General features: G+C 34.8%; 1 protein-coding gene across 2 annotated transcripts in view; it reads right to left on the reverse strand.

Moving 5' to 3' along the window:
• The window catches only part of LOC100376628 (uncharacterized), a 54,168-nt gene that overhangs the window by 21,623 nt on the left and 18,868 nt on the right, over positions 1 to 13,677 (reverse strand). For both annotated transcript variants that reach the window (XM_085491152.1, XM_085491151.1), the window contains exons 9-13: positions 11,823 to 11,997; positions 11,363 to 11,445; positions 10,119 to 10,271; positions 4,433 to 4,545; positions 2,987 to 3,146 (exon numbers count right to left, since the gene is read on the reverse strand). In XM_085491152.1, coding sequence (XP_085347278.1) covers positions 2,987 to 3,146; positions 4,433 to 4,545; positions 10,119 to 10,271; positions 11,363 to 11,445; positions 11,823 to 11,997 — 684 coding nt within the window. The remainder of the gene's footprint in view (positions 1 to 2,986; positions 3,147 to 4,432; positions 4,546 to 10,118; positions 10,272 to 11,362; positions 11,446 to 11,822; positions 11,998 to 13,677) is intronic.

The raw sequence follows: 13,677 nt of genomic DNA on the forward strand, positions 1-13,677 counted from the left end.
TTCCTTTTATCATAGTTTGTTTCAATATAAATATGCATTGTCATAATTAATTTTGAATACAAACAAGTTATGGTGTTGAACCAACAGTCGGGAATCAGTCTACCGAATGTCCTTAAAAGATGTAAATATCTTACAAAATATTGGTGCCTTATTTGTTTAATTATTTTAAGGAACATAATTTCCAGCTTTATTCAAAGTAATTCAGATATTTTAGAATAAAAACAAATGTCTCATTGCAAAAAAAAAAGTGCTGCATTTAGATGTGAATAGATTCATAAAACATGCAAGATAACAGAAAAATTTAGCTGGCTTTAGTCCAAGTATTTTGTACAGGTGTCTGCCAAAAATTAATGATTCACTGAGACAAATATGAACTGCCTCATTGTGTGACTACTGTATTATATGAAAAGTAAAAAAAACACACCCTTTATGAATAGCTATCATGTTGCAAGCTCTGCTTTGTATGCAAATCAACTTAAATAGTTGGTGTCCAGTGGAGGGAGAAGTCAACAGTACTGTTGCCTCCTGAGAATCTACATCTTCAAACACTGCAATCTCTGAAGTGCGTTTTTAAACTAGTATTATAAAAACTCTATCATTCTGTTCTAATAGCTGAAACATATTCCTGTGAGTTTTCATTTGTCGAATGAACTGTTTGTCAAATACAGAATACATATATTTTAGAATAATTTTCTTTTTAAAATGTGGATGAAATGTTTTGCTTTTAATGTATTTTTTATGTACTGTTTTTGATTTGATAACTTTGAACCGTATTTGTCTTCAATTAGGCGCCACTTTGTTACACTTTCATTTCATGGTGGCGCTTATTTGTGGTTAAATTTGAGCAACTGTGTTTCAAATGGCGCTTATTTCAAGCACTTCAAGTTCTAGTACAGGTAACTGTGTTTCAAGCCATTGTTCTTGCTCCATTCTGGTGATAGATTATTGGCAATATTTTACATTACAGTCTGACGCTTAGTCACTGTAGCCTGTATTTTAAATACCGGGTACTGAGTAAATGACCCGTTTTCAGACAGTCTAGAAAGTTATACAAAATTTATGATCTTTTAGAAAACATTCCTAGTTTGCTGTACGATCAACAGAAAAATAAAACAAACACAAATGCATCGCTTAGTAGTAAATGATCACGGTAGCAAAATCCGGTCATGCTGCATTCCACGGTTACGATTATTATTACTCAGTAGTAATTATAATAACGTCCAAAAAATAAAATGCAAGTAAAATTCAACTTAATTTCATCGTAAGCGAATGATTATGGTCGCATGTAAACGCTCGATGTCACGATGTCTGCCATGCTTCCTGTCTAGGACTTTACCTGAAACGTGTTCTTTGACCTAATAGGTCAAGTCGTTAATTAACCAATCAAAATGCTGGATGATGCCAACGTGATCAAATTACCATAGCTCATTTAAATAATGTATGAACACAATGCGGAAGTGATTTGCCGATGTTTGCGATCTTTCGGCTTTGATTTTGGTGGGAAAAACGGCATGATTTTTTTTCAAATCAAGAAATTAGTTATTTTTGGAAAGTAAACTGAGCATTTAAAGAATAATTTAACACTGTTTACTGTGATAACAGCGCATTTGAAACAGAACATTTTCGCGTTGTTTTAATTTCGTTCTTATGGACTTACTGTGAAATTAAAAACCACGCGGATATTTTCTACAGTAGACTAAAAAGACATGTTTCAAGAGATTATAGACCGATTTCTCAAAATTTGTTAGACACAAAACCAATTTTTTTTTACATTAAAGTCATTCGTACAGTAATAGTGAGAGACTTCTGCGATCGCGTCTATCGCTACTAACCGGTAACCTGTAGTCGATCCGCCGGCGCCCAATTCACGATCATTACGTCCCAAAATTTCAACTCTGTCTGGCGCTTAATTGAGGTGTAAAATACGATGTTTTCGTGGCACTGGCGCCTAATTGAAGGTGACGCTTAACTGGAGACAAATACGGTAAACAGATTTTCTATTAGCTTCAGATCTTGATCAAAGTTAGGCACCCAGTTCATAGGGTGCTTATATTGATTTTCTGACATCTTGTTTTCTGTAAAGATTTTATTGGTAGGTTTGCAAATGTGTATCAGACTGTGCAATCTCTCCATGAGTTGGTTTTGAAACCCAGTATAGGATTCTGAAATACATTACCAAGGATATTATTAAAAGATAAATCATTTGCTTCATTGAACACATACAACAATGCATATTTCCACTGAGATCAGTGACCTTTGATGTGTATCACCAGTGATCAGTCAAGTAGAAACAGTCAAAATACTTTATCAGATTTTCTCAATTTTTGCATGATATTTTCATACAGAACATCTGTTGTTCAAACTCAGGGAAGACTTTATACTGATGAATAAGGTGACCAAGTTTGATAAAGTTTGGAATAGAATTAGTAAAGTTATTATGCACACAATAACAATTATTAACGACGACGACGAAGCCGCGGCCGACGACAACAACGACAACGCCGGACAAAATTTTTCCCTTAGTATACCTTTCCCTTCCATCTTTGATGGTACGGGCAAGGTAAAAAGGAATTTGAATGAAAATCATAGTAAGTGAGTCATGAAATGAGAACGAGTGCCAGAATAAGCAAGCAAAGTGGGTGAAATTGTGACACGACCACAGCATCATTACAGTAAAATATGTATTAGAAGCCACATCCCTAATAGAAGCCGCACCCATTCTTTTTGAATAATTGAGACCCAAAAATTCACCATTTCTCATTTGTGTAGATGCTCTAATAGAAGCCGCATCCCCTCTGTTGTATTATTCCATTTTATAAGAAGCCACGGCTCTTAATACAGAGTTTACAGTACCCCTTTTTATAATAATTGTGGATCAGACACTGAAACATATGCACAACTTGTAGAGTAATAACATGCATGGTACCAAATTGAGTGCAATATTTATGTCTTTCGAAAAATAGACATTTATCACTTTTAATCTCACCTCCATCGTCATCCAACTCTAGAAGACAAAATAGGCTTGTGTCAACATGCTTCATGTCAAATTTATGAAGAGCTAGTTGTAGGACTTTATAACAAGGCGTTGACTGGGATATCGTCATCAGCTTGCCCTTGGCTTTGTGACCAGTGATACGGTCCATGACCTGATGCAGAAAAATAAGTACCATTAACATAAATATTATTGTACACAGTGTGCAGAAATTGTGGTCAATGTGGTCGTGTTCATTTCAATTTTGTATTGACCCAAATGCAGATATATTGTTGTGTATAGTATGGTCAAATACACAGATCAAATATACACATTCACACCTTTAGCCAATGAGAAATTATGCCTGTTTGGTCCAAAATAAAAAAAAAAATAGAAAAAATAAATGAAACATGCCAAATATTGCACCTAAATTAAGATGGGAAAAGCTTGTGATGCTAAACGAGTTAGAAAATGTGTCCGTCATAAATACATGTACTATGAAATTCAACAGAATTTTATCAAGGCTGAGGTAATTTGGGGCGTTACATGGTAGGTAGGCTACAAAATCTGCAGGATCTCATGTCTAAATATCAACTGCCGTTGTTCCTTGTTGGTACACGGCAATTTTTCTCCATGACTCGACATTTAGTGATGATGCCATCAAGAAGCAACTGTTCAATATTAAGAGTACCATGGGGAGCATATCCAATTATGAAGTCGGTCACTGGTAGCATAGTGGTTGTCGCTCCAGACTCATGATCGGTAGACCCAAGTTCAAATCCTACCTTAGGCCGAACATCAAAGGGTCAACCCCTACCCTGGGTGAGTGTGCTACAGACTCATTGGGAAGGCCAATTCCACTGGCCGAGATTCATTCACTAACGAATGCGACTTTGGGGGAACCTTTGTTAAGGTCCGCAGGTGCTTGTGTTCGACCGAGCCTGGTTGACGCCAGGATAGCGCATTAAAATTGCCATTTGACAGAGAGATGGCCACACAGCCCTGTCATGTAGTCCCAAACATGAATATGACTTCTGTGGCAAAATGCACTATGTGTTAGCACTAGCACTTGCAATTTGCACATACAAAAAAAAGTCAGGAGAGACAACGGTGACATTCAATGTACAGAACTGTCGCCTGGCACAAAAATATTTAAAAAAAAAAATTAAAAAAATATCCAATTATGAATGGAACCCGAGAGAAAAATCAGAGATGAACATTGATAATCTAAAAATTTCTAAATTCCAAAAAGATTCATTTTACAGTAATCAATTATCTACAGCCTAGATATGTTTAACATATAGCAATGAATTGACAAGTTAGAAAGGTTTTAAGCCAAGTCAGTTATCAGTAACTTAGGTGTACTTAGAATGGAGCAATCTTAGGTAATTACCAGTACGTGCAAGTGAAGAAATAATAAAGTATTATTCAACTTTTGGAAGTATAATCAAGTTCTCTTACCTTAATTTGACTTCCATGTTTTTTCTTCAGTTCAAACCTAAATGACGACATGTCTGGCCAGTTGTGTTGGATCTTTAATGGATTCTCGTTTGCTCTGAGTTCTCTTTCTGGAACTGGACAAGAACAAAGTTATTGTTACAACTATTATCAAAAGAAGATTCACTCACAATGTTGGGAAACATGCATTTCCAGATTTTTACACGTCAGTTCAATCAATATCCAATAGATTATCTCTCAAAGCTATTGAGTCATATAGCCAATAAGAAGTAGGCTTTTGTAGACTGGGCCAAGTAGCCAATAGGAAGGACTTTTTGTAGACTGGGCCAAGTAGCCAATAGGAAGGACTTTTTGTAGACTGGGCCAAGTAGCCAATAGGAAGGACTTTTTGTAGACTGGGCCAAGTAGCCAATAGGAAGGACTTTTTGTAGACTGGGCCAAGTAGCCAATAAGAAGTAGGCTTTTGTAGACTGGGCCAAGTAGCCAATAGGAAGGACTTTTTGTAGACTGGGCCAAGTAGCCAATAAGAAGTAGGCTTTTGTAGACTGGGCCAAATAGCCAATAGGAAGGACTTTTTGTAGACTGGGCCAAGTAGCCAATAGGAAGGACTTTTTGTAGACTGGGCCATGTAGCAAATAGGAAGGACTTTTTGTAGACTGGGCCAAGTAGCCAATAGGAAGGAGTTTTTGTAGACTGACTGTGTACCTAATAAAAGCGAAGCCAATAAGAAGTAGGCTTTTGTAGACTGGGCCAAGTAGCCAATAGGAAGGACTTTTTGTAGACTGGGCCAAGTAGCCAATAAGAAGTAGGCTTTTGTAGACTGGGCCAAATAGCCAATAGGAAGGACTTTTTGTAGACTGGGCCAAGTAGCCAATAGGAAGGACTTTTTGTAGACTGGGCCATGTAGCCAATAGGAAGGACTTTTTGTAGACTGGGCCATGTAGCAAATAGGAAGGACTTTTTGTAGACTGGGCCAAGTAGCCAATAGGAAGGACTTTTTGTAGACTGACTGTGTACCTAATAAAAGCGAAGCTGGGCTGAATATCCAAAAGGGGCTTCTTTTATAAGAGAAAAGATTTTAAAGGCTGGGATGGGGAGTCAATAAAAGAAACGTTTTTAAAGGCTTGCATGGGGTGACAATAGAAGAGAAGCCTCTCTCTCTCTCTAGTAAATTCTTTATTGCCAAATTCATTTAGAAGTGGTTATACTGTAACTGGTACATATTAATCAGTGAGTACGGTGTGTCAAAATATAGAATCTGCTTAAAATAATCATTTTCATAAACATTTGATTTGATTATTTTTGACATTTTTTGTAAAAATCAAAAAGAATTGTAATAAAAAAAAACACATGTACATGGTGAGTGAGGTCACAATGCATGATGCTTTTTGTGATGATGCTGGTTTATAGAAAGCAAACGTTTTACGATTCAACTCACATCATCTAGTATTCTGTACCACACCACATACAGGAATGCTTTTCCTGAACTGACGCATAAACACCGTAATATAATATAGTAAATCCAAAGAATAAATGCAATAATGGAATTGTTAGTGGTGGAATGGCGGGAGATTAGAATTTAACAAATTTAGTATGCAAATTATTATGCAAATTACATTACGCTAAAAATAACCATACCAGCATACATGCATGCTTTATTTTCTGATTATAGTGAAAGACAGAGGGAGGGGGGTCAGATTTTCCCAGTATTAAATATGAGGTTATCGTATCCACCTACACACAGCGGAGATCAACATGACCACGTAGTGACCAAGTGCATACATATTTTTATGATAACCTTGTTATTATACATCTTTTTTCTTTCCTTTTTGTAATAATAACTTGAGAGATTGTATCCCCAATATGGCAACCACTGTGTGCCAAATAACATTTGCATTCAGTTGTAGGACTATATTTCCGCTGTGTCATTGAGCTTCTGATGGGGGGGTGGGGTGGGGGGGGGTGGGGGTGACACCATTTAAAATTGTGAAGATACCAATTAGCCAACTCCTGAAATGCCAAAACATAGCTCATTTATTGAGTAGACAAATTATGTTTGTGAAAACTGTTTGAAATATGATCAATCTGAATGTTCTCACTATACTGATGGTTTCATGCATTCACATAATATGGGTTTTCATTTGAGAATTTCACTGTTTCTAATTCACCTGATGGTGACAATGCACATGAATCATTTGTTTTCTTCACTTCTTCGCTACTACAGTAGACCTTTATAGTCCTACCTTGGGTTGAACATTAAAAAGTGTTGGCCCCTTACCCTGGGTGAGTGCGACAGACTCAATGGGAAAGGCTAAATGCACAGGCCGAGATTCATTCACTATTGTGGGAATCTTGGTTAAGGTTAAGGTGCTTGTTCGACCGGGCCTGGTTGACGACAGAATAGCGTATCAAAATTACCATAATTGTCTTAATGCCGTTATCCCATGTAGTCCTAAACAGAAATATCGTCTATGTTTTTTACTTTTTTTCAAGACAAAATGTATGTACATAACATACAGTAAACTGTTTCATTTTTGCTATGAGGTATTTCCAAAATTTTTTTAAAGTCGCTGACACTCTGTGTCATAGAAGCCTAGAGAATTTTCACCACTACAATATTTGACAAAATTAAAAAAAATTGTCTGTAGACATATGCAAAGTTAATGTACAATATGATCGATTGAGTCAATGTGGCATTTTTAAAGACAGCATTAGATATAGCTAAGGGGAGAGTAGGAAATCAAACAAGCAGTTCACCACGGTCATTACCACGGTGGTGGTCAGAGATCGCCAGTCGACCGCATTTTATGCAAATTTCTGCGAAGATTCCATGACACCGGCTGATGCAGCCGTGTGTGGTAGGTTCGCACAGCAATTCACACTTGGAGAAAAAAAAGGAAATATGAAATGCATAGCAAACAATATATTTTCTAAAAGTCAGAAATATATCTCCCTGAATAGATTCTTTATACTACATACTACCTCACGATTTCACACATGTTTCTAGAAACAAGAATTTGATTCCAGTCTGTGTGCAAAGTGAGTGACGCGATGAGGATTGAAGTCTCAGCAGGACACGCCATTTTGGACACCACAAAAACATATGTCCTGCATAGTCTTGTGTATATAAAATGTACTGCTAAAGATAATGATTTAGAAGTACAGAGAATAAGAAGTAAGCATGCAAACAGTCAGTAGAATATTCTTCAATACCGCGTCTATTTTATTCACACCAGTTTTGAAAGTGTCACAGCCTTGCACAGTTTCTCAATCAATAAATGCATTGTTTTCTTTCAAACAAGTGTTTAGATACGACTATGATGAGACATGAATGAATGTACGGTAATGCTAGTGAAATTACATGTATATAAATGAATAATAAAATCTTTTATATAAATACATCTACCATACTGGCTCTATTAAAAGTGATTGTAAACATTATAAATTTTAAGTGTTTCATCATGCGTGACTGTCTTAAGTTAGATTCTCTGAAAACAGCAACAGCTGACAAACACACCGGTAATAGAGCAAATACAGTATTTAATGAAAATATGATATCTAGTTTTCATGAAAAACTGATGTTAAGCTTATTTGCTGTAATGCAAGGAAGTTTTCCAAATTACACCACACATATATATAAGGAGGGGGTGGGGTGATATGAAACCCATTTCAGACTTTTAAATTTTCACCAATCACAGTTTGGCAAGTAAAATATTCCAATGCAGTCTAACATAAACTAAATCTGTTTTTTTGTTATTGAAATAAAAAACAAACCTAACTTTTTCTTACAATAGCACAAAGAGAACTTGATTCACACCACAAATCACAAGTAAACATTTTGAAACATTAATTTCCTGAAATTTTACATTGACATTACATTGACAGATAAGAGTTAACTATTCGAGGTCACTGGCTATTTGAGAAAAAAAATATTGGGGTACCAGAACTAGTTTTTGAAATGCAAGTACCTCTACTATGTACTTCAACCCAATTTCAAGTTTCAAAATGGCCAACAGTGCCTAATTCTGCGGGTTAAATTCTAAAGACATCCTTGGAAACAAGATTGAGTGGCAGCTTTTTTTGTTAGTTAGCAGGGCTATTAAATAAAGCCGAGATATAAATGGTTGCCAAAATATATTTGAAAGAGAAAGAACCATGCGTCTTGTTTACGCCCTACTGAACAGTGTCCCATTACATCATCTTCATGTTGTAGTCCACTCTTCTTCTCATCTATGTTGCCAAGACAACTACAGTGGAGATGCAGGAGAGAATGAAACACTTTTTTGAAAGGTGAAAACAAGTCACATGGCACTCTCTCTTTTTTTCTCCCTCTCTCTCAAACTCGCTAATCATTTGCGTCTACGATACATTTTCAGCAATGGTTTTACATATTTTTCTTACTGATGAATCTGTTTTTTCTGCAAAATGTGCATTTTCAGCTATCATGTTATATTAATTAACGTACATCTATGTGCAATTTTAAAATGGAGCATTATAATTAATTTTTTTGTTAAAAAATGGCAGTTAATTTTGCCAAATTATTATAAATTTATCTAAATTAATGACAAGGGTGAATAAAGGAAGAAGCCAATTCATTTAAACAGCATGCAGCTATGAGTAAATGTTTCATAGTGTGTTTACTGAATAGAAAGTTATTAGCATGTTGCATTACTCTTAATTATCATCTATCAATATATATAGCAAGAAAGTGCATTATCAATTTACTGATAATGAATGATTCACGACTGAAATAATACATGCAATTACATTTGCATTACAAACATTAGATGTGGTACTAGAACAGTTGGTAGCCAAGAAGGAACGGCAACATTCATTATCCAGCAAGAAAAACGGCAACATTCATTATCCAGTGTAAGCAAACACAACTGTAGCTCCAGGTGCAGCTCAGCACTATCAATAAATGATCTTATGAACTACACAAGGGTTGAAGGTTGGCAAGACATTATCGCAATCATGCTACAAAAAACTGCAGCACACCTGCAGTGTAGCAACGTTATACGTGGGAATGAACACTTCACTATTAGCATGGGTGGACAGACGGATGGATGGACAGATGGATGGAAATAAAGTAAACCATTCAGCAATTACGCTTACTTTAATAATTTTTAGTATATACTAATATGGGATATATATTATACATTCGTGGGATAGAAGCGCATATTTCATATCGAGCTACTAGTGGTACATAGCCTGAAAATATGTAAAACTGTTATTTTTACCATGCAGTAAGTTTAATGAATATCAATAAATTAGCCGAGCAGTTAAACATGACGATGGTTCCAAATATGACAAAAAAAATTGGGTTGGACATCTGTGAGCATTACCTTGGTACACTAAGGCTGGAATCGTGAAAGGGAACCAAAAAAATAGAAGGGATAAAAAATAAAAAAAATCAGTTTTACGTTACAGCTGTCACAAATCACAATCACAAAAATCTGCTTCTAAGTCCATGACATTTTTGATAATGATTATTTAAATTTAAAAATTGATTAATTTTTAATGAATATCATCGTATACTGATGTACGATAATTTCAGCAACCATTTATGATACTTGATCGGACATATATGGGAATTACACGAATAAAGAATTCATCAATTTTTAATAAAAGTCATGTACAAAATACCTTTCACTGAAAAATAAATAAATTTGAAAATTTATTCTCATACCTGATTCGTCAGAATCATCAATTTCTAGTGGTACCTCAGCGATGCGATAGAGCCGGTGGTCCTCAACCATGTTATGATTCTCTAAATAGGTCTGGATTAGTTCCTCAGATGTCAATGAATCGGTGGCTTGAAATGTATCGCAGCGGTGCTTACCTGCGACAAAATTAACATATGATTTTAGAGATTCCAAAAAAAATCTTTTTGGTTACCCGAATTTCAAAGGTATGTGTAGTATTCCATTTCTTTAACCCCCCCCCCCCCCAAATAAACAAGGCATGCACACAACAGGGGAGGCTTAGAATAGCAGTAACATTTTCTGAGAGGCTTATTTACCTTCGCTATATGTACAGTAATCTTTTAATAGCTAATTTTTCCCCACTGGAATTTCAGTTTACATAGCAGCACACGTATTGTAATTTCAACAGGAATTGTAATAATAACAAATTTCACTTTTCAGTTTCCTTTGACCCCCTTGAATGTCAAAGTCAACTTATGTCACTTTTCATCAAATAAATTTGCATTATTTTTGCAATATTTAAAAAAAAATTAGCAAGATTTGCAGCTAATGGAAAATGATATAAATCTGACCTAAAGTAATTTTTTTGTAGATTTTGTTAAATTATTTTTTAAAAATGTGTAAAAATTTGCAAACCGTTTTAACAAAATTTTGGCGGGAAAAAAAGTCTGACATTCAAAGGGTCAATAAATAAGAGAGATTGGAGTCCCAACAGGTTCTAATGAAGCTTAGACACAAATAGACTCAAAATCTTGCCGAGAGTGAATGAATGAATGAATGAATGAATGAGTTTATTGCACTATAAAACATACATACAGATATTGATATACAAATGAATTATAAATAAAAATGATAAATAAACAAATAAGTAAATAAAATTGAGTAAATAATTAAGAATTTTAAATATATATTTTTGGATATTTATATAAATTGCTTATAGTGAGGATCACGGAACTAGTTCCCTGGAACTAGTGAGATAGCAATTCTTCTTACTAACCATGGTATTTATATATACATGTATATAAAAATGTTTTTAAAAACATCTGATAAAACCTCACTTCAACTATTTCAAACATAAATATTAAAGGGCGTCAGTCCTCTCGCCGCATCCTGTTTGATATGGGACTCATAGCGACGTATAACGAGTGTAAAATACATTGTTTATTTACATGAAATTCAAACACGCGCTGCTCGACGACAACCGCGATTTAAAGCACAGTTTACTGACCTTGCTGTGAGAGGTCACTCCACATCTGTATAATGTTGGTGTCTTTCTTTTTAGGTGATATCACTCCTTTGAGTTTGGATAACCTAGACAGAAACAAAATAAAAACATTCACACAATCTAGCAATTGGAAAAAACATGTACAAAATGTAGTTTGTTTTTTAATAAATGTTAGGGAAATACTTTCACTCCTTGCAAAATATTAGTTTTTTTTTTACATACAATATCATTGTTTTGAATCATTAATACATTACTGAGGACATGAATGACTTTAAGTTGCTGTGTCATTTTCATACCACTGTAGGAGCTTGATCACTTATGATGTGAGATTTTGAAACAGCGCCCTCAGTGACTTAATAGAGTAGATTCAAACATCACATTTTCTGCAAATTAGGCAAACAACAAACAAGACAAGTTCTTCTTATTTTCATTTCCTTCCTTAAACATTGAAATATCTACTCACCCAGAAGAAGACTTCTTTTTGTGGTCTATGTTCTCGTTTCTTCCTATCACTTTATTCTCTGTTATGTTTGTACTGCTATCTTGCGGTGGTAATTGCACATGCACGTCAGATTTCAGTGCTGTGACTGCTGCCATATACTTTTCTCTCTCATACCCAGTCGCCTTGTTAGCATCATCTGAAATACAAATGACGAATCAGTGTGTTACCTCAGTACATATTTACAGAACTGACACAAGAAGCCACAGTTTTCTGACTCCACAGTTAGTCGAAATTCTCCGGAAACTTGTATTTGAAGAGAGGCACAAAAAATAACCATGGGCGCATGGCTAATTTCACACTGAAGTTATGTGAATGATAAAACAGTCGGTTGATTTAGCACAAAACACCACATGCCATATCAGTATTAATACCAGCGACACTGTGTGTTGTCTCATTTCAGTTGTGGGGTGTCTTTCCCATTCTACCCACAGCTGTCAAGATAATTGTTCTCAATTCAACATTCAATACTACCGATGATATCGTTAAATTTTCGACAACTACAATCAGCAAACATACACACAAGATTCTTAATGGTTTATGTACAAATATGTTATTGACATTCTCATGTTTTTTCCTTTAACACAAAATTTTAGTGAAATATTTGTTCATGTATTTTTCTGTGAATCTGTCGTTAATTTTGGACAAAATGAACATAATTTTGTCATTGCCCGCAGGCTGTGATCAACATCTTTTTCAAAAAAGAAAAAAAAATACATTGCTTTATTTTGTGACAGGTAAGTAAAATTGAAGTTAGGGCATCTATCCAAACTGAAGCTTTACAACTTTGATAAATGCCTTCATTATGGAGCAAAATTTAACAAATTTTTCCATAATTGTGCTGTATTTGACAAACTGGACTTTAATTTACAAGGGGTTGTCATGTTTTTTTTTAACTCGGGAAAAGGCCTCACAGGTTTATTTTGTGAATAACAATAGTATGAACATGGAATATGTTGACAGTATCAATTCACTATTATTATTTTTTTTAACAGAAAAAAATCAATAAAGGTATCAGTTTTGAACAGATGTCAAAAACTGCAGGGTCAACTGTGAAGCCATTAGTGCATGTGGAGATGGTATGTGTCACACACTGACAGTTTTTAATGAACACATTTTCGCATGATTCTTAAATGCAAGTTACAATTCATGTTCATGTTATTTTTTGACATGCATGTAGTTACACACACAATTGAAGTTCAGCTAATTTTCATAAATACAAATATTACACTTTTCTGTGATGATATGAAGTGATGGCATATATTTCACAGCTATTATCTGTGTTTGCAGTAGGGAGCTACCAATCAGAATGCAACAAATGTGATTAATTGGCATTACAATACCTAACTCTGCATAAACAAACTTTCTCTACTGTAGGACATTTCCATATAAAAGGAGCCTCTTAAAACACCTCCATACTAAATATACGTGTAACTTTTCATTTAAAATCAAGGTTATATAAGATAAGGGTAGGCAACTAGTGTGATATGTGATGTGAAGTCACATGAACTGCAAGATGATCATAAAATGGCATTTTGCATTTTCATGTAGGTGATAATCTCACTCATTTTCATATTCAAACCTTCCCAAGTGCTCACTGTATGTTCTTTGGTTCGAAATGTGTTTAATTGAGATGCATGTGGAATTGAATCTTTTTCATATATCAGCCACCGATATCTGAGTTGTATGCCCTTAATCTTAGAAATCCTAGTTAAAATTTAATATAATCTAGTCTTTTGTTACCAAAGAGAAACACATTGGGAGCTTACATTGTATATTAAAAAAATATAAAAAGTTTTCGATCTGCCAATTAAATTGT

The sequence above is a fragment of the Saccoglossus kowalevskii genome, chromosome 16 (genome assembly GCF_978046115.1).
Source record: "Saccoglossus kowalevskii chromosome 16, keSacKowa6.1, whole genome shotgun sequence".
NCBI lineage: Eukaryota > Metazoa > Hemichordata > Enteropneusta > Harrimaniidae > Saccoglossus > Saccoglossus kowalevskii.